The 26,087-nt window shown below is 48.7% G+C and overlaps 2 protein-coding genes across 3 annotated transcripts in view; both read right to left on the bottom strand.

The window, feature by feature from the left end:
* LOC137349427 (uncharacterized) lies at window positions 1–8,645 on the bottom strand. Of its 2 annotated transcripts, none has more exons than XR_010969397.1 (3): window positions 8,228–8,645; window positions 7,319–7,452; window positions 1–946 (listed from the first exon to the last, which is right to left on the bottom strand). XR_010969397.1 is itself a non-coding variant. In XM_068014941.1 (3 exons), exon 3 carries the CDS (start codon window positions 2,570–2,572, stop codon window positions 1,820–1,822), a length of 753 nt encoding a protein of 250 aa, XP_067871042.1. In that variant the 5' UTR covers window positions 2,573–3,199; window positions 7,319–7,452; window positions 8,228–8,645; the 3' UTR covers window positions 1,139–1,819. The 2 variants fall into 2 exon arrangements, 1 of the variants encoding a protein (XP_067871042.1); XM_068014941.1 differs by lacking the exon at window positions 1–946 and adding an exon at window positions 1,139–3,199.
* Window positions 8,646–17,563: 8,918 nt separating this feature from the next.
* LOC137348861 (zinc finger protein 665-like) overlaps window positions 17,564–26,087 on the bottom strand; it is a 46,164-nt gene continuing 37,640 nt past the window's right edge. Inside the window, exons 6-7 of the mRNA XM_068014094.1 lie at window positions 23,262–23,428; window positions 17,564–21,389 (exon numbers count right to left, since the gene is read on the bottom strand). Coding sequence (XP_067870195.1) covers window positions 20,322–21,389; window positions 23,262–23,428 — 1,235 coding nt within the window. The 3' untranslated portion in view covers window positions 17,564–20,321. The remainder of the gene's footprint in view (window positions 21,390–23,261; window positions 23,429–26,087) is intronic.

Here is a 26,087-nt window from a genome sequence, read left to right as displayed (position 1 = left end):
CATCCGCAGTATTTTGCTTTTATTATTGCTCTGGAGACATGGGTTTGAATTCCACCACAGCAGAAGGTGGAATTTCAATTCAATAAATCAATCTGGAATTAAAAACTAGTCTAATGATGGCCATGAAACCATTGTCGATTGTTTTAAAAACCCATTTAGCTCACTCATGTCCTTTAGGGAAGGAAATCTGCTGTCCTTACCTGGTTCTGGCCTACATGTGACTCCAGACCCACAGCAATGTGGTTGACTCTTGACATCGAGACAAAAATCTACACCAATGTGTTTAAAACAAAGCTGATATATTTCAAATCTATCCAGAATATTAACCTTCAGCCCAGTTACAGGGGTTATTAACATCAACAGAAACAAACCCCAACTATTGGAATAGAAACACGGAAAATTTATTGTACAGGAGGCCATTCAGCCCATTGTATCATTGTGTTTAAAACAAAACTGATTTATTTCACATTTCTCCAGAATATTATTAATCCCTGTAACTGGGCTGGAGTTTAATAGCAATAGAAAAAAAAAAACTCCAACTGTCAGAATGAACACAGTTCAGTCCTGGATATGATTAATAGCAGCAATAACAGCAGAATCCAACCACTCCAGTCACTTGTGAACTCACTGGTGTTTCAGCAGGTGAGATGAACGAGTGAATTCTTTCCCACACATGGAATAGGTGAACGGCCTCTCTCCAGTGTGAACTCGCATGTGCATATGGAGACTGAATAACACTGAATTCTTTCCCATGGTCAGAGCAAGTGAACAGCCTCTCCCCAGTGTGACTGCGTCGATGAATTTCCAGCTTTGATGGGTAATTGAATCCCTTCCCACAATCCCCCCCATGTTTTCTCTATGCTGTGGGTGTCCTTGTGTCTCTCCAGGTTGGATGATCAGTTGAAGCCTCGTCCATACACAGAACATGTGTACAGTTTTCTCCCCTCTGTGAATGAACAAAGAGCATTACAGCACAGGAACAGGCGATTCAGCCCTCCATGCCTGCACCGATCTTGATGCCTGTCTAAACTAAAACCTTCTGCACTTCCGGGGACCGTATCCCTTTATTCCCATCCTATTCACGTATTTGTCTAGATGCCTCTTAAACGTCGCTATCGTACCTGCTTCCACCACCTCCTCCGGCATTAAAAGAAAACACAATACTTGGCATAACCTTCAGCTATCTTTTTTTTTTATTTGTTCTTGGAATGTGAGCAAGTGGTGATGGACATGTGGGACTTTCATTTCATTTTTTTTCATTTATAGATACAGCACTGAAACAGGCCCTTCGTCCCACCGAGTCTGTGCCGACCATCAACCACCCATTTATACTAATCCTACATTCCTACCACATCCCCACCTACCTATACTAGGGGCAATTTATAATGGCTAATTTACCTGTCAACCTGCAAGTCTTTTGGTGGTGGGAGGAAACCGGAGCACCTGACGAAAACCCACGCAGACACAGGGAGAACTTGCAAACTCCACACAGGCAGTACCCAGAATTGAACCCAGGTCGCTGGAGCTGTGAGGCTGCGGTGCTAACCACTGCGCAGCTTAGAGGATGTGCTGCAAAGTTTGGATGAGTTGAACTTTACAGAAGGTGGAGGATGGGAAGCCAAGCAGAAGAACACTGGAACAGTCGAATCTGGAGGTGACAAAGGTATAGAAGAGAGTTTCAGCTGTAGATGGGCTGAAGTGGGAGCTCAAGCAGATCATATTATGGAGGTGGAAATACGCAGTCTTTTACATAAATAGGATTTAGGTTTGGAAGCTCAGTTCGGGATCACATGGGATGTTGAGATTGTGAACATCTGGTTCAGTCGGAACCTGTGGCAAGGGAGGAGCACATATTTGGTCGCAATGATATGAAGTCTGGGCCAGGAGCCAAGATGGTGGCTTTTGTCTTCCCAATATTCAGCTGCAGGATATTACAACTTATCCATGACTTGATATTGAGCCAGCAGTCCAGCAGCACAAAGACAAGGGACGATAGATGCGGTAGAGAAATCGAGCTGTGGGCAACTTCCAGACATGTGGAAGCTGACGCCATCATGGATGATATAGAGGAAGAGGAGGAGGGCCAAGGGTACTGAGGTGACAAGGCTGGGATGGGAACAGAAGCCAGAAGAAAGGACTGGAAGATGATGATGATGTCTGTTGAGCATGCCTCAGGGCATAGAGAGGTTACGACATCAATGAATAATGCACCGTGCCACAATCCCACAGTGGTTCCTGACTTTAGTTGGGGCTGTTTCGGTGCTGTGGGAGGGCATAAAAACTTGGGTAGAGGCACGGCTAGTTCTGGAGCACAAGTTTTCAGCACTACAGCCGGGATGTGGTCAGAGCCCGCAGCCTTTGCTGTATCCAGTGCGCGCAGCCATTTCTTGATATCACGTGGAGTGAATCGAATTGGCTGAAAACTGGCAACTGTGATGATAGAGACCACTTGAGGAGGCTGATATGGATCATTCACTTGGCATTCCTGGCTGAAGATGGTTGCAGACGCTTTAGCCTGGTCTTTTGCACTAACGTGTTGGGCTTGGCCATCATTGAGGATGGGGATGTTCATGGAGCCTCCTCCTCCTCCTTTTAGTTGTTTAATAGCCCACCACCATTCATTGTCCAGGGCTGTGTAAGTTTTGAGGAGACTTCCTGCATCCTTGTCCCATTCATACAAAGCTTTGGATCATCCAGCTTCCCTTCTTGGCTTTCATGCTAACTGACATTGTAAATTGTTCCCTCTCCTGAAGCACTGTCTCCCCCCTCCTTTCAAAATTGCATTCATCACCCTATCCTCGGACCCACACTCAATCCCACTGTCTCAGTAACGCCCCATCTCCAACTTTTCTTTCCTCTCTAATGGCTTTGAACATTTTGCCAACTCCAAGTTCTGTGCCCTTCTTTCTCCAGCTCCCTGCTTGCACTGGTCTGAAATGGTGCGATGTTTTTTCAGGCTGTGTAACTGGTTAAAGCTATTTCCAGTCAGTCACTGGAACACTCTCACTCAGGTGTGTGTCTCTCGGTGCTTTTCCAGTCATGCTGATGTTTGAAATCTTTTCCCAGACAGAAGAGACAAACATTTCTCCTTCCGCATTCAAAGTCCAATGATATTCAGGTCCTGATGAATTGAATGACGGTCAGATCTTGATACAGTATTTGGTTTGAGCTTCCCATCTGCAAATCCTGCCCTAATACCCTGTAAAAGGAGTTTACACAGAATATACAACATGGAAACAGGCCATTCAGCCCAACCAGTCTGCACCGGTGTTTTTACTCCCATTCCATCTACCTCAGCCTTTAAGCAGATCTGCCTATACCTTTTTAATCTCACGTGCTCGACTAGTTTCCTTTTGAAACATCTCAGCTTTTTGCCACAAGCACTTGCTGCTGTAGCGAGGTTCACGATTGTCCTGCAAGGAAGGAAATCTGCTGTCCTTACCTGGTCTGGCCGACATGTGACTCCAGACCCACAGCAATGTGGCTGACTCTTAAAATGCCCTCTGAAATGGCCTGACAAGCCACTCAGTTCAAGGGCAATTCGGGATGGGCAATAGATGCTGGCCTTGCCAGCGACGCCCACATCCCACAAATGAATAAATAAAACAGTAAATACATTGCTCCTTATTCCGATGTTGGATTTATGAGTAACTATCTTGTATTTATGGTCCCTGGTTTTGGATTGTCCCACAACTGGAAATATTCTCTCCATATCTACCAGTTCCCACATGGCAGACTGGTCAGAAAAGTAAGAGCCCATAGGATCCAACACAAGTGGCCAGTTGGATCCAAACCTGTCTCAGTGCCAGGAAGCAAAGGCTAATGGTCGACTGGTGTCTTGTGACCGGAAGGCTGTTTCCAGTGGGATTTCACAGGGCTCAGTACTAGGTCCCTTGCTTTTTGTGGGAGGTATCAATGATTTAGACTTAAATATAGGGGGCATGATTCAGAAGTTTACAGATGATATAAAAATAGGCCGTGCGGTTGACAGTGAGGAAGGAAGTTGGAGACTGCAGCAAGATATCAGTGGACTAGTCAGGTGGGCAGAAAATGGCAAATGGAATTCAATCTGGAAAAGTGTGAAGTAATGCATTTGGGGAGGGCAAACAAGGCAAGTGAATACACAATAAATGGTGGCATCCTGAAACGTGTAGAGGAATAGAGGGACCTTGGAGTGCATTCCCACAGATCCCTGAAGGTAGCATGACAGGTAGATAGGGTGGTTAAGAAGGCATATGGGATGCTTACCTCCATCAGCAAGTCACAGAATACAAGTGCAGGGAGGTCATGCTAGAACTGTATAAAGCACGAGTTAGACCACAGATGGAGCAAATACTGGTCACGTCACAGGAAGGATGTGATCGCAGTAGAGAGGAGATTTAAGAAGATGCACCAGAAATAGAGAATTTCAGCTACGAGGAACGACTGGATAGGCTGGGGTTGTTTTCTTTCAAACAAGGGCAGCTGTGGGGGGGATTTAATTGAGGTGTACAGAACTATGAAGGGCCCAGTTAGAGTGGATAGGAAGGACATATTTTTCCCCTGCCAGAGAGGTCAGGGGGCATCAATTTAAAGTAATTAGCAGAAGGATTAAAGGGGAAATGGAAGGGGGTCTGGAACTCACTGCTTGAAAGGGTGGTAGAGGTAGAAACCCTCATCACATTTAAAAATTATCTGGATCTGCACTCGAAGTGCTGTAACCTACAGGGCTACGGACAAAGAGTTGGAAAGTGGGATTAGGATGTACAGCTCTTTTCCAACCAGCACAGACATATACAGTATTTCCAGCACTTTGTTTTTTATTTCAGATTCCCAGCATCCACAGTATTTTGTTTTTATTCTAGAACATGGAGGCACTGTTTCAGGATAATGACTGATCATTTAGGACTGAGATGAGGAGACATTTTTTCACTCAAAGGGTTGTGAATATTTGGAATTCTCTACCCCAGAGGGTTGTGGATGATCCATCAATGAATACATTTAAGGCTGAGACAGAGATTTTTGGTCTCTGAGGGAATCAAGGGATATGGGGAGTGAGCAGGGAAGTGGAATTGAAACCCAAGATCAGCCATGATCATATTGAATGACGGAGCAGACTCGACAGGCCATATAGTCTACTGCTGCTCCTATTTCTTATGCTCTTAACCCTAAATAAGAACCTACCAGTCCTGCATTTGCACCAAGTGGGGCGGCAGCTCTTGGGCTTCTCCCAGTGACAGGCCAGGGGTTAACGGCCACCATCTTTATAGGGAGCAATGTTCTGATGAAAGGTCACAGACCTGAAACTCTAACTCTGTTTCTCTCTCCACAGATGCTGCCTGACCTGCTGAGTATTTCCAGAACTTTGTTTTTATTACCCCTGTGTTCTAGCCAGGGGAAACAACGTCTCAGTATCTACACTGTCAAGCCCCTTCAGAATCTTGAATGTGTCAATGAGATCACCCCTCATTCTGCTAAACTCCACAGAGTATAGACCCAATTTACTCAGCCTCTCATCATAGGACAACCCTCTCATCCCAGGGACCAATCTAGTAAACCTTTGCTGTACTGCCTCCCAGAGCAAGTCTATCCTTTCTTAGATATGGAGACCAAAACGGCACACAGTATTCCAAGTGTGGTATCACCAAATCCCCGTACAATTGAAGCAAGACGACTTTATTCTCATACACCATCCTTTTGCAATAAAGGCCAACATGTCATTTGCTTTCCTAATTGCTGGCTATATCTTTTTTTTATTAATTCATGGGATGTGGGCATCATTGGAGATGCCAGCATTTATTGCCCATTCCTAACTGCCCTTGAGAAGGTGGTGGTGAGCTGCCTTCTTGAACCGCTGCAGTCCATGTGGGGTAGGTACAGCCACAGTGCTGTTAGGAAGGGAGTTCCAGGATTTTGACCCAGAGACAGTGAAGGAACAATGATATCGTTCCAAGTCAGGATGGTGTGTGGTTTGGAGGGGAACTGCATGCTAACTTTTGTGTTCCTTGTACAAGTACACCCTGGTCTCTCTGAACATTAATGGTGACAAGTTTCATGCCTTTTTTAAAAATTCTGCTTTTCTATTCTTACAACCAAAGTGTGAATAACTTTACACTTCCTCACATTATACTCCATCTACCATCTTGTTGCCCATTCATTTAACCTGTCCATATCTCTTTGCAGCCTCTTGTGTTCTCCTCACAGCTTGCATTTCCACCTAGCTTTGTATTGTCAGCAAACTTAGATATATTACTCCATATCTCTTCATCTAAGTAATTAATATAGAGTGTAAATAGCTGAGGTCCCAGCACTGATCCTTGTGGTATTCTACTAGTTACACCTTGCCAACTTGAAAATTCCTCATTTATCCCTGCTCTCTGGTTCCTGTCCATTAACTAATCCTCTGTCCATGCTAATATATCACGCCCAACTCCAAGAGCCCTTATCTTGTGTATTAACCTTTTGTGTGCCACCTCATTGAATGCCTTTTTGAAATCCAAATACATTACATCTGCTGTTTCCCTTTATCTACCCTACTAGTTACTCCTCAAAAAACTCTAATCAATGTGTCAAACAGGATTTCCGTTTCATAAAACCATGTTGACTTGTTCTAATCATACTATGCTTTTCTAAGTGCATTGTTAAGATTTCCTTAATAATCAATTCCAGCACTTTTCTGACGACTGATGTCAGGCCCACTGGCCTGCAGTTCCCTGATTTCTCTTTACCTCCTTTCTTGAACAGCGGTATTACATCAGAACTGTTCTGATGAAAGGTCACAGACCTGAAATGTTAACTCTGCTTCTCTCCACACATATGCTGCTAGACCTGAGTATTTTCAGCAATTTTTGTTTCAGATTTCCAACATCTGCAGTATTTTGCTTTTATCCTCCTGTATTTATACTCACTAGAATTCCAGAGACCTGAGTCAGGCCCTGCTGACTAGGGAAGCAGCTCTAACCAGCTACCTAAAGAATTAACTGCAGCTGAAACAAGCAAGCAGCTTGTTTAAACATAAGAAATAGGAGCAGGAGTCGGCCATTCAGCCCCTCAAGCCTGCCCCGCCATTCAATAAGATGAATGCTGATCTGTCCCAGTCCTCAACTTCTCTTTCGGGCCTGCTCTGCCTAACCCTCGACTCCCCGAGATTTCAAAAATCTATCTACCTCCTACTCAAATACATTTAGTGACCTAGCCTTCACAACTCTCTGAGGTAGAGAGCTTACCACTGACAAAGAATGAAAGAAACTACAATTTAATGCTCAAGTTAAGTTAAATGCTAAATGAAAACTTGACTGGACTTTAGAAAGAGATCAACCCTTCAAGTTCCCATACTTACCAAATTGCTGAGTTAAACACACTGTCCAGCACTCAATTGAGCAGAACGTGGTGTTACTAGTGGATCTGTTACATTAATCCAGAGGCCGAGAATTTGAATCCTGCCATGGCAATTTGAGAATTGCAAGTCAAAATCTGGAAATAAAAAAGCTGATTATCAGTAGAAGTGACCATGAAGCTGCTGGATTACCTGAGACCATGTATTTATACAGCACCTTTCCTGACCTCGGGGCGTTCCAAAGCATTTACAGTCAATTAAACATCTTTAAAATGTGTATTCACTCTTGTAATGTAAGATAACATGGGCAGTCCAAGCTGTGCACAGCAAGATCCCACAAACAGTAAAGGGATAAAGGACCAAATAGTCCACTTTTTCACAATTGGTGTAAAATTAGTTTGTTAATGCCCCTCGAGAGATGGAAACCTGCCGACCTTACCTGGTCTGGGCCTGTACATGTGACTGAAGTCTTACACTAACATGATTGACTATTAACTGCCCCTGAAGTGGCCGAACGAGCCACTCAGTCGTATGAAACCAGTTCAAGGAGGCGGCCGCCCACCACCAGCACCTTCTCAAGGGGCGACTAGGGACAAGGTAATAAATACCAGCTTTACCAGCGATGCCCACATCCCAAGAATGAATGAGTAAAAACTTGCAGCCAGTCCTTTCCTCAAAGGGACTGGTGGAAAATCTGAAGCTCACCCACTGGAGACACCAAAACCCATCCAAGCTCAGTCATTAACAACCAGGTTTTCTCCCACCCATTGCCTCCCCCTCAGAGACTGTGACATTAAAATCCCCGTGTTTCAGGAAGCCCCAGTCAGAGTGGTGACCTCCCCAGGAGAGAGGCCAGCCCGGGTCCCACTCCAGCCCCAGGCTCTCTCCGCGGCCTTGCTCCTGGCCGCTCACCTGCTGCTGCTCAGCTCCAGCTCGATGCTCCACCTGTGCCGGCGCGCGCCGTTACCAAGCTCCGCCCCCGCAGCCATGGCAACGCCGGCGACCGTTAACCGATTCCCGCCCAAATTCCTCCGCGCACCTCGGACAGAGGGTGTGGAGCATGCGCAGTGCGGGTATTGGACTGGACGGAGGCGGTCGTTTCAGATCCGCAGCGGGTGAGAAACCACCGAGTACAGGAGAGGAAAGGAGCCGGCGGGCGGGTGGGGAGGCCTGAGAAACACCCGGTGTAGGCCTCAACACCCCCAATAAGAAGCCCCCAGTGCCGCGTCTGTACCGAGCGGGGCGGCAGCTGCGGGGCTTCTCCCGGTGACAGGCCCGGGGTTAACGGCCGCCAGATTTCCAGCTCTTTTGGAGGAATTAAAGATTAATAAAGTGTAACATCAAAGGAGAAAACTTTAAAGGAAACTGAGCTCAGTTATAAAGGGGCCTGGGGGAGGGAGGAACCATTTGGGACACAGCACAGGGCAGGAGGTCCCCCCTCCCCCACTCCCTGGTTCCATCCAGGCTCCCCTTTCATCTACGAAAGATGATCGACATGCAGCAAACAAACCATTTGGGAGGGGAGGGGGGAATCTTCTCTTGGTTCACCTTTGCTGATGGCTGTAAAAGCCAATCGTTGAGACGCAGGCTCTGCCACAAGTGCTGCACATGAAGCTGCCAAGTGATGCTGTGAGTTGTTGTGTTTGACATTGGCATCTGTTGCCAAGCTGCTGCAGCAACTGGTCATCGTGGTATTGCACACCAGTCCACAGGATGTGTTGCTATTTCCCTCTTTTGTCAGTTAGTGACTCCCAAGTGCGATAGTCGACATTTCGGGCCTTCAGCTCAAGCTTGCAACCCTCCTTGAAGCGGAGCTTTGGGCGCCCACTGGTCATCTGGCCCCGGCTATCTTGATCCTTGGGTTTGCAACCATCCTCCATCTTGTGGACTTGTCTGATCCACCAAAGCCACCTCTGTTTGATTAGTGCCAACACACTTGGGAGCTCTGCCTTTGAGAGGACTGCCACATTTGTGATTTTGTGCTGCCAGGATATACCCATAATGGGCCACAGACAGCAAAGATGGAAATTATTGAGCTACTTTTTCTGGTAGCTGTCAATCACACATGTTTCATAGCTATACAGCAAGGTGTTGAGAACACAGACCTTATAAACTATTAGCTTGGTCCTAATGGTCAGCATGATGTTATCCCATGCACCTTTCACAAGTTGGCCAAAAGTGGTAGTTTCTTTCCCTCTGTGTGTGTCGAGCTCTGCAATCACGAGACAATTTATTTCTCACCGTGGAATCAAGGTAGCAGAATTTGCTAATCACTTTCAGTTGGGTGTTATTTGTGTGATCAAGGCTGGAGTCTCATGACCATGGTTTTCTTGATGCTTATAGTCAACAAGAACAAGTTTACAGGCATGAGAAAGACAGTCCATGCGCTTTGTAGCTGAGTTTCTGTGTGAACGACTAGTATAGCATCATCAGCATAGAGGAGTTCTCTGATCAGAACGTGACGTGTTTTTGTCTTTGTTTTCAGCCTTGAAAGATGTGGAGAGGCTGAGAGCCAGGGAGGTGCAGTGGTAAAGTTGCAGGAAGAGATAGTGAGGGTGAAATAGACAGGTTACATCAGGTGCTCTGGAACAGCGGTTCTCAACTTTTGTGTTTCTGAGGCCCCCTCCCTCGCCACCTTGTTGTAAAAATATCTCAAACCCCCTAAAACACAAGACTTTTTTCTTTAGGTAAGAATGAGTGACACAGAGAATCTTATTTATTTATTGTTATTCCGCTCTGGAGGAAGCTCTTGTCCAAGGATTCCTCGTGTCAAAACATACACACTCTCTGATATAAAAGCAAAATACTGCGGATGCTGGAAATCTGAAATAAAAACAAGAAATGCTGGAACCACTCAGCGGGTCTGGCAGCATCTGTGGAAAGAGAAGCAGAGTTAAGGTTTCGGGTCAGTGACCCTTCTTCGGAATTATTATTAATATTGTCCTCATCAACCCTCTCTGTTATGTCTTCAAAAACTCCAGCAAGTTAGTTGAACATGATTTTCCCTTAACAAATCCGTGCTGGCTTTCCTTAATCAACCCACAGACTGAGTTAAGTGACATATTGAGTATTCTGGAAGGGAGCAAAACATTACAAAGAGACATTGATAGACTTAGCGAGCAGAGAAAACAGTGACAGCAGGAGGTCAATGTGGGGAAGTGTGAGGTCATTAACATTAGAGTCATGTATGGAACAGAGGAGACCATTCAGCCCATCAAGTCCATGACAGTTCTCCACACAGTAATCCAGTCAGTCCTACTCCCCTGCTTGACCCCTGTAGCCCTGCAAGTTTATTTCCTTCAATTGTCCATCCAATTTCCTCTTGAAATCAGTGATTGTCTCTGCTTCCACCACCCTCATGGGCAGCAAGTTCCAGATCATTTACTACCCACTGTGTAAAAAAGTGCTTCCTTATATTCCCTCTGCATCTCTTGCCCAAAACTTTCAATCTGTGTCCACTAATCCTTGTACCATTAGTTAATGGGAATAGTTTTCCTTGTCTAACTTATCCATGCCTGTCATAATCTTTTACACTTCGATTAACTCTCCCCTCAATCTCCTTTGTGCGAAAGACAACAACCCCAGCTTTTACAACCTCACCTTGTGACTAAAATCTCCCTCCCTGGAACCATTCTGGTAACTTAGATCTAAGGAAGATGCATCAGAATATTTTCTAAATGATTAAAAGTTAGGAACTGTGAAGGGACAGAGAGATTTAGGGTTTCACGCACAGAAATCACTAAAAACTACTGGACTGGGAGAAAAGGGAATTAAAATGTCTCATGGAATGTTTGCCTTTATCTGAAGGGTGAAAGTAATGCTGCAGTTATATGCAACTCTGGTTACACATCATCTGAAGTGAGGTAAATAAAAGCAAAATACTGCAGATGCTGGAAATCTGAAATAAAAACAAGAAATGCTGGAAATACTCAGCAGGTCTGGCAGCTTCTGTGGAGAGAGAAGCAGAGTTAATGTTTCAGGTCACTGACCTTTCATTAGAACTGACAAATGTTAGAAACTTGGGATCCTTAAGGGGGAGGGGGAGCAGCCCCAAGTCGTGGTCCACATAGGCACCAACGACATAGGTAGGAAGAGAGATGGGGATTTAAGACAGAAATTCAGGGAGCTAGGGTGGAAGCTTAGAGCGAGAACAAACAGAGTTGTTATCTCTGGGTTGTTGCCCGTGCCATGTGATAGCGAAGCGAGGAATAGGGAGAGAGAGGAGTTGAACATGTGGCTGCAGGGATGGTGCAGGAGGGAGGGTTTTGGTTTCCTGAATAATTGGGGCTCTTTCTGGGGTAGGTGGGACCTCTGCAAACAGGATGGTCTTCATCTGAACCAGAGGGGTACCAATATCCTGGGGGGGAGATTTGCTAGTGCTCTTCGGGGGGGTTTAAACTAATTCAGCAGGGGAATGGGAACCTAAATTGTAGTGCCAGTGTACAGGATGTTGAGAGTAGTGAGGTCAGGGATATGGTGACAAGGACGCAAGAGGGCACTGGCAAGCAAGAACCTGGTTTAAAGTGTGTCTACTTCAACGCCAGGAGCATCCGGAATAAGGTGGGTGAGCTTGCAGCATGGGTTGGTACCTGGGATCTCGATGTAGTGGCCATTTCGGAGACATGGGTAGAGCAGGGGCAGGAATGGATGTTGCAGATTCCGGGATTTAGATGTTTCAGTAAGAACAGAGAAGATGGTAAAAGAGGGGGGGGGGGGGGTGTGGCATTGTTAATCAAGGAGAGTATTACAGCGACAGAAAGGACGTTTGAGGACTCGTCTACTGAGGTAGTATGGGCCGAGGTTAGAAACAGGAGAGGTGAGGTTACCCTGTTGGGAGTCTTTTATAGACCTCCGAATAGTTCCAGAGATGTAGAGGAAAGGATAGCGAAGATGATTCTCGACAGGGGCGAGAGTAACAGGGTAGTTGTTATGGGGGACTTTAACTTTCCAAATATCGACTGGAAATACTATAGTTCGAGTACTTTAGATGGGTCAGTTTTTGTCCAGTGTGTGCAGGAGGGTTTTCTGACACAATATGTAGACAGGCCAACCAGGGGCGATGCCACATTGGATTTGGTACTGGGAAATGAACCCGGCCAGGTGTTAGATTTAGATGTAGGTGAGCACTTTGGTGATAGTGATCACAATTCGGTTAGGTTTACCTTAGCGATGGGCAGGGACAGGTATATACCGCAGGGCAAGAATTATAGCTGGGGGAAAGGAAATTATGATGCGATTAGGCAAGATTTAGGATGCGTAGGATGGGGAAGGAAACTGCAGGGGATGGGAACAATCGAAATGTGGAGCTTATTCAAGGAGCAGCTACTGTGTGTCCTTGATAAGTATGTACCTGTGAGGCAGGGAGGAAGTTGTCGAGCGAGGGAGCCGTGGTTTACTAAAGAAGTTGAAGCGCTTGTCAAGAGGAAGAAGGCGGCTTATGTTAGGATGAGACGTGAAGGCTCAGTTAGGGCGCTTGAGAGTTACAAGCTCGCCAGGAAGGATCTAAAGGGAGAGATAAGAAGAGCAAGGAGAGGACACGAGAAGTCATTGGCGGATAGGATCAGGGAAAACCCGAAGGCTTTCTATAGGTATATCAGGAATAAAAGAATGACTAGAGTTAGATTAGGGCCAATCAAGGATAGTAGTGGGAAGTTGTGTGTGGAATCAAAGGAGATAGGGGAAGTGTTAAATGAATATTTTGCGTCAGTATTTACAGTAGAGAAAGAAAATGTTGTTGAGAATACTGAGATTCATATTTACAGTAGAGAAAGAAAATGTTGTTGAGAATACTGAGATTCAGGCTACTAGGCTAGATGGGATTGAGGTTCACAAGGAGGAGGTGTTAGCAATTTTGGAAAGTGTGAAGATAGATAAGTCCCCTGGGCCAGATGGGATTTATCCTCGGATTCTCTGGGAAGCTAGGGAGGAGATTGCAGAGCCTTTGTCCTTGATCTTTATGTCGTCATTGTCGACAGGAATAGTGCCGGAAGACTGGAGGATAGCAAATGTTGTCCCCTTGTTCAAGAAGGGGAGTAGAGACAGCCCTGGTAATTATAGACCTGTGAGCCTTACTTCGGTTGTGGGTAAAATGTTGGAAAAGGTTATAAGAGACAGGATTTATAATCATCTTGAAAAGAATAAGTTCATTAGAGATAGTCAGCACGGTTTTGTGACGGGTAGGTCGTGCCTCACAAACCTTATTGAGTTTTTCGAGAAGGTGGCCAAACAGGTGGATGAGGGTAAAGCAGTGGATGTGGTGTATATGGATTTCATTAAGGCATTTGATAAGGTTCCCCATGGTAGGCTATTGCAGAAAATACGGAAGTATGGGGTTGAAGGTGATTTAGAGCTTTGGATCAGAAATTGGCTAGCTGAAAGAAGACAGAGGGTGGTGGTTGATGGCAAATGTTCATCCTGGAGTTTAGCCACTAGTGGTGTACCGCAAGGTTCTGTTTTGGGGCCACTGCTGTTTGTCATTTTTATAAATGACCTGGAAGAGGGTGTAGAAGAGTGGGTTAGTAAATTTGCAGATGGATTTGTGGATAGTGCCGAAGGATGTTGTAGGGTACAAAGGGATATAGATAGGCTGCAGAGCTGGGCTGAGAGATGGCAAATGGAGTTTAATGCGGAAAAGTGTGAGGTGATTCACTTTGGAAGGAGTAACAGGAATGCAGAGTACTGGGCTAATGGGAAGATTCTTGGTAGTGTAGATGAACAGAGAGATCTTGGTGTCCAGGTGCATAAATCCCTGAAGGTTGCTACCCAGGTTAATAGGGCTGTTAAGAAGGCATATGGTGTGTTAGCCTTTATTAGTAGGGGGATCGAATTTCGGAGCCACGAGGTCATGCTGCAGCTGTACAAAACTCTGGTGAGACCGCACCTGGAGTATTGCGTGCAGTTCTGGTCACCGCATTATCGGAAGGATGTGGAAGCTATGGAAAGGTTGCAGAGGAGATTTACTAGGATGTTGCCTGGTATGGAGGGAAGGTCTTACGAGGAAAGGCTCAGGGACTTGAGGTTGTTTTCGTTGGAGAGAAGGAGGAGGAGAGGTGACTTAATAGAGACATATAAGATAATCAGAGGGTTAGATAGGGTGGATAGTGAGCGTCTTTTTCCTCGGATGGTGATGGCAAACACGAGGGGACATAGCTTCAAGTTGAGGGGTGATAGATATAGGACAGATGTGAGAGGTAGTTTCTTTACTCAGAGAGTAGTAAGGGCGTGGAACGCCCTGCCTGCAGCAGTAGTAGATTCGCCAACTTTAAGGGCATTTAAGTGGTCATTGGATAGACATATGGATGAAAATGGAATAGTGTAGGTCAGATGGTTTCACAGGTCGGCGCAACATCGAGGGCCGAAGGGCCTGTACTGCGCTGTAATGTTCTAAAGAAAAAATGTAAAAGGTTTTATGTCAGTAAAACGGGGATGGGGCAAGAGATAACAAAAGATGTGTTTTTCTGGACAAGGTCACAGAGAATAACTGACCAGAAGGTCATGGAACAAAGGCAAACGGTATGTTAATGGTGTGATGAAAGACAAAACGTGTGAGGTGTTCAGTTCTGGGCAGCACATCTCAGGAAGGATATATCAGCTGTGCAGGAGGTACACTGCACATTCACCAGAATGATATCAGGACTAAAAGGGTTAAATTGTGAGGACAGGTCATATAGACTGGGATTGTATTTCATTGAGTATGAAGATTAAGGGGTGATGTAATTCAGGTAATAAAGAAGATTAAAGGTTTTAAGAGGGTCGATAAAGAAAAATGATTTCCTCTGTTGGTGGAATGCAGAATAAGATGGCACAACATTAAAATTAGAGCTGGGCCATTCAGGGGTGCTGTCAGGGAGCACTTCTTCACACAAAGGATAGTGAAATCTGGAACACTGTCCCCCCAAAAAGCTGCTATGGATGGGGAGAAAAGGAAAATGTCAAAACTTGTGAGTGACATATTTTTATTAGGTAAGGTTACAGGGATATGTAATCAACACGGGTAAAGGTAGTTGTGATATGGATCAGTCATAATATAACTGAATAGAGGAACAGGCTCGAGGGGCTGAATTGCATCCTCCAACTCATGTGTTCCTCTGTTTTACAGGAGACTGATTCCCTGAGGCTCCTCTCATAATACCGAGACCGTCTACTCCTGACCATTATGGAGCAAGGGTTTTCAGGGTGGTCTAGACAGGACAACAATCTCCCCTTCATAGACACATGATCCTGACTGTGAGGTGACAGTGCGTCTGGGAGAACGATGGGTGGACACAGTGTGTGTTGTTATTTTCATGATAATCTGAACCTCAAGAAACAAACTACCCTGAGGAGTGAAATAAGGCTCGTTGGCTCCTGTTATCTGGGCTGTTTGAGCTGGACAAGGCCTGACCCAGCACTAACAGGACAGTATAAGTCCACTGGGAGATGACATAAGGCTAAATTCAGACTCAAATGCATCACTTTCATGAAATAATGAGTTGAGAAAGGGTTCATTAATAACCTTGTAATAAAGAGGCCTCGAGGGATGTGTAACCATAATATGGTTGAATTTTATATCGAGTTTTAATGTCATTTAGATTGGGACAATACTGGGGTCTTACATCTAAACAAGCAAATTTCGCAGGATGAGGGGCGAGTTGGCTAAAGTAGATTGGGACACTACATCAAAAGATATGATGGTTGATAAGCAATGGCTTGCATTTTAAGAATTAATACATAATTTGTAACAAATGTACAATCCGTTAAGTCACAAAAATCCCATAGAAAAAGTGGTCCAACCATGGCGAACAACAGGAGTTAGAGGTAGTATTAGATTGAAGGAAGAGACTTATAATGATCCCCAAAAAAGTGGTATGCCTGAGGATTGGATGGATTTTAGAATTCAGCAAAGCAGGATCAAGAAATTAATAAGGAAAACAATGAGTGCAGATTAACAAGAGAGATAAAAACAGATTGTAACTGTTTCTATACCTATAGAAATAGGAAGAGATTAGAGAAAGGAAATGTGGGCCCATTAGAGAGAGAGACAGTTGAAATTAAAATGGGGAAGAGGGAAATGGCAGAGACATTAAACAAATGATTTGTATCTGTTTTCATAGTAGAAAACACAAAAACATTCCAGAAATAGTAAACCAAGTGTCTAATGAGAATGAGGAACTGAAAGAAATCAGTATAAGTAAAGAAATAGGAATGGAAAAATTAAAGGGACTAAGTGGCAACAAATCCCCTGGACCTGACAACCTTCATCATCAGGTTTTAAAAGAGGTAGCTGCAGCAATAGTGGATGCAATGGTTTTGATCTTCCAGAATTCCATAGATTCTAGAGCAGTTCCCAAGGATTGAAAGGGAGCAAACATAACCTTGCTATTCAAGAAAGCAGAAAGAGAGAAAATGGGGAACTATCAGCCAATTAGCCTCACATCAGTTGTAGGCAAAATGCTAGAATGTATTATTCGGGGAAATGGTAACAGGACACTTCGAAAATCATAATATGATTAAGCAGAGACAACATGGACTTGTGAAAGAGAAATCAGGTTTAACAAATCTGTTGTAGTTTCTTGAGGATGGAACTAGTAAGGTGAATAAGGGGGAAGCAGTAGTTTATTTGGATTTTTAAGAAGCAAGAAGCATTTGATAAGGTGCCACACCAGAGGTTATTACACAGTTAGGACTCATGGGATTGAGTTAATATATTAGCATGGATTGAGATTGGTTAATGGACAGAAAGCAGACTGCAGGAATAAATGGGTCATTTTCAAGTTGGCAAGCTGTAACTAGTAGGGTATAGTCAGGATCAGTGCTTGGCCTTCAGCTATTTACAATCTATAGAAATGGCTCAGATGAAGGGATTGAGTGTCAGTGTAATGTATGCAGGTTTGCTGATGATACAAAGTTAGGTGGGAAAGCAAGAAATGAGGAAGACAGAAAGAGGCTTCAGAGGGATACAGACAGGTTGGGTGGGTGAGTGGGTAAGAACATGGCAGATGGATTACAATACGGTGAAATGTGAAGTTATCCACTTTGATAAGAAAAATTTTTTAAAAACCCAAATGTTTTAATGAATGTCGAGAAACTGAGAAATGTTTGCATTCAGAGGGACCTGGGTGTTGTTGCGACCAAGATGGGAGGAATGCACTGTTAATTCAGTCCCACTGCTTCACAGGTCACAGCGTATTAGTAAAGTTTCCCACCTACTGGAAATTAGCCAAATTAAACACTTTATTTATCCCCTAGAATAAAGCACACAAAACCAGATTTCTTCAAACAACAACAAAATTAACCATTTATTAATAAACTAAATCTTAAACAATAATGGGATGAATCAATGCATATATATAAAAAAAACTTCTTATTCTTCCTCAGCCTCATGTACACACACATACATTCAAAAACCAGTTAACTGGGGAGAAAGGGTTTTTGGTGTTCAACTGTTTCTTCGGAATAATAAAATCGTTGGTGGTCTGGTAGGATATTTCCGAATTGGTGAGGTGGCCCAGAGTTGAAAAGTCAGAAGCCACTCAAAGTCTCTCCAGGCAAGTTTGTTGAGCAGTCTGTGACGAATAGACGGTCAAGGCAATTCGTCTACAGCAGGCGTCACACAGATCTTTCAGCAAAAGGTGTAGCAACGGGTCTACTTAAATTTTAAAGTAGCAGTCCAGCAATAGTAGCATTCTTGAGATTTCAGGATCTCCCAAAAAGCACGAGTAACAGGAATCACTCGAGGCAGAGATTTTTCAGAGACTGCAGGCAATAGGAATTGGCTACCTTTAACAATGCAGGGCTTCCTCTCAGCAAAGGAGCCTTTCTCCACAGACAGCTGCAACTCCTCTTTCTCTGGGTCCTTTCCTCTCCAGGCAGAACACAGACACAACTCAAATGTGGAATTTCATTTGACAAAAGATGCCTTCTTTTCAGGGAGAGGTCTTTTTCCCGTCTGCCAAAAAACACAAGTCCCAGCCAGTTTGTTGTGCTTCCTGCCTGCCCAGCACTGATCTTTCACAAAGCAAAGTGAAATTGAACTCTTAACAATGTCATGTGACCTATTATTTTCCTTGCTGTTGTTGCTTGGAAACAAGTTGCCTTGGAGACTGTTCCCCACCCAGTTCAGCACTCAATTTTCTCAGTCTTGCAAAACACAGAACTCCAAGATTTTTCCTTTGTTAAAAGCAAAGCACATGTAACAGTGTCCTTGTACATGAATCACAGGAAGCTAACATCGAGGGACAGCGAGCAATTAGGAAAGCAAATAGTATGTTAGCTTTTGTTACAAAGGGATTGGGGTAGAAGAGTAAAGAAGTCTTACTACAATTATACAGGACATTGGTGAGGCCCCACCTGGAGTACTGTGTGCAGTTTTGGTCTCCTACCTAAGGAAGGACATACCACCATTGAGGGAATGCAATGAAGGTTCACTAGTCTGGCTCCTGGGATTGTTCTATTTATTCAAGGTCTGTGGGTGTTACGGAAATGGCCAGCATTTATTGCCTATCCCTAATTGCCCCTGAGAAGGTGGTGGTGAGCTACTTCCTTGAATATAACTGAGTGTCTAGCTAGGCCATTTCATAGTGTAGTTCAGAGCCAACCATATTTCTGTGGGTCTGGAGTCAGACCAGATCGGGTAAGGACGGCAGACTTCCTTCCCTGAAAGAAATTCGTGAACCAGGTGGGTTTTTACAACAATCCGTAGTTTCATGGTCACCAATATTGATCCTAGTGTTTTAATTGCAGTGGTGGGATTTGAATTCATGTCTCAGCATCATTAGTCCAGGCCTCTGGATTACAAGTTCAGTAACAGAACCACTATTGTACAGCACCCCCACTCTGCTCCATCTCCTCCAATGAGGAGAGATTGAGTAGATTAGGTCTATATTCCCTGGGGTTTAGAAGAAGGAGATGTGATCTGACTGAAACATAAATCCTTAAGGGACTTGGCTGGGTCGATGCTGAGAAAATGTTTCCCCTGTCTGGGCAATCTAGAACACCGGGTCACAGTCTCAGGATCAGGGATCAGACATTTAGGACTGAAATGAGGAGAAATTTCTTCACTGAAAGGGTTGTGAATCTTTGGAATTGTCTTCCCCAGGGAGCAGTGGATGCTCAGTCATTGAGTATATTTAAGACAGAGATTGATAGATTTTTGGGTACTGAGGGAATTAAGGGATATGGGGATAGTGCGGGAAGGTGGAGTTGAGAAGATCAGCCATGATCTGGGTGAATGGCAGAGCAGGTTCAAAGGGCCAAATGGCCTCCTCCAGCTCCTATTTCTTATGTTCATTAAACCTCAGTCTGGTTCCTCTCGAGCTGCTGAGTGAGTGAATTAAATCTTTCTTGGCAAATCACCAAGATACCAGATGACAAGTCATGACCGAAACATCATTTATTGGTTACAAATCACAACTTAGTTAAATCTGGACACACAGACACTTTATAAACATGTATAAACACATTTAAATGTAATCAGAGTTATCCAGCAGTTCAGCACTAATAGGGAGAGTATTTCACAAAACAAGTAACAAAGATTAACCAGACGATTCAGTGATTGACTGTAAATCAACACTAATGGATGCTGAGTATTAATTATAGCAGGGACCGGAGTCTGAGCTTATAAATTGGTGAGTTTACTTGAAGAGCAATTCCTTCACTATCTGACATGTTAACAGTTGTGAACAGCCTGCCTGTCCAACAGCTCCAGTCTACGAGTGCTTAGAAACACACAGAGCTTAAACAGCCTCATTCTTGAGGTAAAGAACAGACTTTCTCCTGTCAATATAGAGTTACAGGATTGGCCTGTGATCTGTTTATTGTTCATCTTTTGTTCAGTTCATTTACTGAGTGGATTTAAATTGAAAATGAGGTTTGAAGACATGATGGTCTATTCACACATGAATGAGAGATGCTGTGGGGCAGACGCTCAGTCCAAGAGGAGCAACTGACATCAGAAATAAACCCCAACTGTCAGAATGAACATGGTTCAGTCTGGATATGATTAACAGCAGAATCCAACCCCCTGTAATTATCTGTGAACTCGCTGGTGTCTCAGCAGATAGGATGGCTGAGTGAATCCCTTCCTGCACACGGGGCAGATGAATGACCTCTCTCCAATGTGAATGAACTGGTGTGTCACCAGGTGGGATGACTGAGTAAATCTCTTCCCACAAACGGAGCAGGTGAATGGCCGCTCCCCAGTGTGAACTCGCTGGTGCGTCAGCCGAGCAGTTGAATCAGCAAATCCCTTCCCACACACAGAGCAAGTGAATGGCCTTTCACCAGTGTGAACTCGCTTGTGTTTCACCAGCTTGGATGAAGTAGTGAATCCCTTCCCACACTCGGAGCAGGTGAATGGCCTCTCCCCAGTGTGAACTCGCTGGTGTATCAGCAGGGTGGATGAATGAGTGAAACCCTTCCCACAATCAGAGCAGGTGAATGGCCTCTCCCCAGTGTGAATTCGTTGGTGTTTCAGCAGGTTCCATGACAGACAGAATCTCTTCCCACACTCAGAGCAGATGAACGGCCTCTCCCCAGTGTGAACTCGCTGGTGTGTCAGTAGGGCGGATGAACGAATGAATCCCTTCCCACAATCAGCGCAGGTGAATGGCCTCTCCCCAGTGTGAACTCGTTGGTGTATCAGTAGGGCGCATAAATGAACGAATCCCTTCCCACACTCAGTGCAGGTGAACGGCTTCTCCCCAGTGTGAATTCGCTGGTGTGTCAGCAGGTTTGATAACTGAGTGAATCCCTTCCCACACTCAGTGCAGGTGAATGGCCTCTCCCCAGTGTGAACTCGTTGGTGTGTGAGTAGGGAGGATGACTGAGTGAATCCCTTCCCACACTCAGTGCAGATGAACGGCCTCTCCTCAGTTTGACTGTGTCGATGAGTTTCCAGCTCAAACGTGTAATTTAATTCTTTCTCACGGTCCCCACATTTCCACAGCTTCTCCCCAGTGTGACTACACTTGTGTCTCGACAGGCCAGATGATCGGCTGAAGCCTCGTCCACACACAGAACACGTGTACGGTTTCTCCACACTTTTTGCTTCCATGATCAAAGGCCGATGATATTCAGATCCTGATGAATGGAGTGACTGTCACATCTTGAGGTGGTTTGATTTTCCCGTCCACAAATCCTCCCTTTCTAATACCCTGCAACATGAAGTTACAACAGGAAAAGGGAGTGAGAGAAAACCCACAAAAACAAGTTGTGAAATTGAGCTGAACGAATCTGGCAATTTGTGGGACCAGAACAGAGAGTGGGCGGGGCTTCAGGGTCCAAGTGACCAGGAGAGAAAATCATTGACTCATTAATTTTATTCTCACTCTGCACACAGGGGCTGGAGAACTGAACCCAGCCACAGTAGAGGGAGGGAGAAAACTGGCAGAGGAGGAAAAAAATGGTGCAGATGGTGTCATGGGTTTGGATTTCAGCACAGGGAGGAGGGAGAGTGTGTGGGACTTCGATTTACAGCTTTGGGGAAACAAGAGAGGAATAAAATGTTCCATAGGATCTCGAATTGTCTGTTCTGAATTTCTATCCTGTACTGACAGTGATGACTTTTATTACCTCCTTTTACAGGGGATTAGGAGAGGATTTACACACATTGATTTTATGCTCACTCTGCACACAGGGGCTTTCGCACCATCTCCCCTGAAGGTGCTGGGGTCACTGTTTACATCCCACTGAACTGTAAGAAAGAATATCTTATTAGATGATATTAAAGATAGTATTATATTATAATAATATAACGAGAGGCCGTTCACCTGCTCCGTCTGTGGGAAGGAATTTAATCGATATCCAAAATGCTGAGACACCAGTGAGTTCACAAGTGACTGTAGCTGTTGCATTCTGTAATTATTGCTGCTGTTAATCACATCCAGGACTGAACCATATTCATTCTGACAGTGGGGTTTATATCTGCTGTGTTAATATTCTTTATAGCTGGGGTGGAGTTTAATATTCCAGCAACTGATTTGCTTTACTTTGTAACTTTTACTCTTCAAATAAAGTAGCTCCCTTTGGGCTATTCTCAGGGTTTTGTGGGATGAAACCAAACAGTGATTTACTTGTACTTTTGGCAATTTTGTATATTATATTCACTGCTCACATGAGATCTGTTCTACATTGGGAAGACCAAACACAGATAGGGTGATCACTTTGAGAAACATCTCCATTCAGTCTGCAAGCATGTTCCTGAGTTTCCAGTCACTTCCCATTTTAATTCTCCGTCCCACTCCCACTCTGACCTCTCTGTCCTCGGCCTCCTGCCCTGTTCCAATGAAGCTCAATGGGAGCTCGAGGAACAGGACTTAACAACCTTCCGGACTCAACATTGAGTTCAGCAGTTTCTGTAACAACAGACAGTTGTCAGGATCTGGAACGCTCCACCTGAAAAAGGTGGTTGAACCTGATTCTATCAGTCATTTTAAAAGGGAGTTGACAGGTATTTGAGAATGAGGAACTTACAGGCTTACAAACACCAAGTGGGTGTGTGGGACTAAGCACAACTGCTCTTTCAAAGGGCCAGCACAAGCACAAAGGGTTGAATGGCCTCTTTCTGTGCTGTAAGTTTCTATGGTTCTAGATTCATTTAGCCCCTCGAGCCTATTCCACCAGGAAATGAGATCATGGCTGATCTGTGATCTAACTCTATATACCCGACTTTGTCCCATTTCCATTAATACCTTTGGTTAACAAAGATCTATCAATGTCAGATTTAACATGAACATTGATCTCACATCAACGGCTGTTTGTGGAAGAGAGTTTAAAATTTCTCCCACCTTTTGTGTGCAGAAATATTTCCTAACTTCACTCCTGAAAGGTCTGGCTCTAACTTTTACTCTACACCTCCTAGTTCGACACTCCAGAACATCCAGCCCATGGGCCAGAATCCAGCCTGCCAATGGTATCCATCGGACCTGCCAAAACATTCAGTGACTGACAATGGTTACAGCTCCTTTACCAACATGGTGGAGATGCCGCACTGCACATGTCCTCCTTTACCAAGATGGTGGACAAGCTTCAGTACCTGATATTTTGGCATCTTTAGTAAGATGGCGGTGCCCAGGCTGAGCTGCTTCTCTGCTGGCGCTTCCCGCCCAAACTCCATATCCAGTGCAGCCTTCCTGGCTGTGAGCTCAGGACACAGGGCAAGCACTGGCTCAGCCCGCGTACAGACTCGGCCTGGGCCTCAGGCTCTGCAACAGGTTCTGAGGAGGCGCAGGTTCAGCAGCAAGGTGCAGTGGTAACCGGGCCCTGGGAGCAGAGCAGAGAGACAGAGGCCGAGAGCGGGGGCGGGGGAGGAGAGCGGGGGCGGGGGCGGGGGAGGAGAGCGGGGGCGGGGGAGGAGAGCGGGGGCGGGGGAGGAGAGCGGGGGCGGGGGAGGAGAGCGGGGGCGGGGGAGGAGAGCGGGGGCGGGGGCGGAGAGCGGGGGCGGGGGCGGTGAGCGGGGGCGGAGAGCGGGGGCGGGGGCGGAGAGCGGGGGCGGAGAGCGGGGGCGGAGAGCGGAGAGCGGGGGCGGAGAGCGGAGAGCGGGGGCGGAGAGCGGAGAGCGGGGGCGGAGAGCGGGGGCGGGGGCGGAGAGCGGGGGCGGGGGCGGAGAGCGGGGGCGGAGAGCGGGGGCGGGGGCGGAGAGCGGGGGCGGGGGAGGAGAGCGGGGGCGGGGGAGGAGAGCGGGGGCGGGGGAGGAGAGCGGGGGCGGGGGAGGAGAGCGGGGGCGGGGGAGGAGAGCGGGGGCGGGGGAGGAGAGCGGGGGCGGGGGAGGAGAGCGGGGGCGGGGGAGGAGAGCGGGGGCGGGGGAGGAGAGCGGGGGCGGGGGAGGAGAGCGGGGGCGGGGGAGGAGAGCGGGGGCGGGGGAGGAGAGCGGGGGCGGGGGAGGAGAGCGGGGGCGGGGGAGGAGAGCGGGGGCGGGGGAGGAGAGCGGGGGCGGGGGAGGAGAGCGGGGGCGGGGGAGGAGAGCGGGGGCGGGGGAGGAGAGCGGGGGCGGGGGAGGAGAGCGGGGGCGGGGGAGGAGAGCGGGGGCGGGGGAGGAGAGCGGGGGCGGGGGAGGAGAGCGGGGGCGGGGGAGGAGAGCGGGGGCGGGGGAGGAGAGCGGGGGCGGGGGAGGAGAGCGGGGGCGGGGGAGGAGAGCGGGGGCGGGGGAGGAGAGCGGGGGCGGGGGAGGAGAGCGGGGGCGGGGGAGGAGAGCGGGGGCGGGGGAGGAGAGCGGGGGCGGGGGAGGAGAGCGGGGGCGGGGGAGGAGAGCGGGGGCGGGGGAGGAGAGCGGGGGCGGGGGAGGAGAGCGGGGGCGGGGGAGGAGAGCGGGGGCGGGGGAGGAGAGCGGGGGCGGGGGAGGAGAGCGGGGGCGGGGGAGGAGAGCGGGGGCGGGGGAGGAGAGCGGGGGCGGGGGAGGAGAGCGGGGGCGGGGGAGGAGAGCGGGGGCGGGGGAGGAGAGCGGGGGCGGGGGAGGAGAGCGGGGGCGGGGGAGGAGAGCGGGGGCGGGGGAGGAGAGCGGGGGCGGGGGAGGAGAGCGGGGGCGGGGGAGGAGAGCGGGGGCGGGGGAGGAGAGCGGGGGCGGGGGAGGAGAGCGGGGGCGGGGGAGGAGAGCGGGGGCGGGGGAGGAGAGCGGGGGCGGGGGAGGAGAGCGGGGGCGGGGGAGGAGAGCGGGGGCGGGGGAGGAGAGCGGGGGCGGGGGAGGAGAGCGGGGGCGGGGGAGGAGAGCGGGGGCGGGGGAGGAGAGCGGGGGCGGGGGAGGAGAGCGGGGGCGGGGGAGGAGAGCGGGCGCGGGGGCGGGGGAGGAGAGCGGGGGCGGGGGAGGAGAGCGGGCGCGGGGGCGGGGGAGGAGAGCGGGCGCGGGGGCGGGGGAGGAGAGCGGGCGCGGGGGCGGGGGAGGAGAGCGGGGGCGGGGGCGGGGGAGGAGGGCGGGGGCGGGGGAGGAGGGCGGGGGCGGGGGAGGAGGGCGGGGGCGGGGGAGGAGGGCGGGGGCGGGGGAGGAGGGCGGGGGCGGGGGAGGAGAGCGGGGGCGGGGGGGAGAGCGGGGGCGGGGGGGAGAGCGGGGGCGGGGGGGAGAGCGGGGGCGGGGGGGAGAGCGGGGGCGGGGGGGAGAGCGGGGGCGGGGGGGAGAGCGGGGGCGGGGGGGAGAGCGGGGGCGGGGGGGAGAGCGGGGGCGGGGGGGAGAGCGGGGGCGGGGGGGAGAGCGGGGGCGGGGGGGAGAGCGGGGGCGGGGAGGAGAGCGGGGGCGGGGAGGAGAGCGGGGGCGGGGGAGGAGAGCGGGGGCGGGGGAGGAGAGCGGGGGCGGGGGAGGAGAGCGGGGGCGGGGGCGGGGGAGGAGAGCGGGGGCGGGGGCGGAGAGCGGGGGCGGGGGCGGAGAGCGGGCGCGGGGGCGGAGAGCGGGCGCGGGGGCGGAGAGCGGGCGCGGAGAGCGGGCGCGGGGGCGGAGAGCGGGCGCGGGGGCGGAGAGCGGGCGCGGGGGCGGAGAGCGGGGGCGGAGAGCGGGCGCGGGGAGCGGGGGAGGAGAGCGGGCGCGGGGGAGGAGAGCGGGCGCGGGGGAGGAGAGCGGGCGCGGGGGAGGAGAGCGGGCGCGGGGGAGGAGAGCGGGCGCGGGGGAGGAGAGCGGGCGCGGGGGCGGAGAGCGGGCGCGGGGGCGCGGGCGCGGGGGCGCGGGCGCGGGGGCGCGGGCGCGGGGGCGGAGAGCGGGCGCGGGGGCGGAGAGCGGGCGCGGGGGCGGAGAGCGGGCGCGGGGGCGGAGAGCGGGCGCGGGGGCGGAGAGCGGGCGCGGGGGCGGAGAGCGGGCGCGGGGGCGGAGAGCGGG

The sequence above is a fragment of the Heterodontus francisci genome, chromosome 34, assembly GCF_036365525.1.
Source record: "Heterodontus francisci isolate sHetFra1 chromosome 34, sHetFra1.hap1, whole genome shotgun sequence".
NCBI lineage: Eukaryota > Metazoa > Chordata > Chondrichthyes > Heterodontiformes > Heterodontidae > Heterodontus > Heterodontus francisci.
Note: the sequence above shows the minus strand (reverse complement) of the source record. Positions and strands in the feature narration are given on the sequence as shown.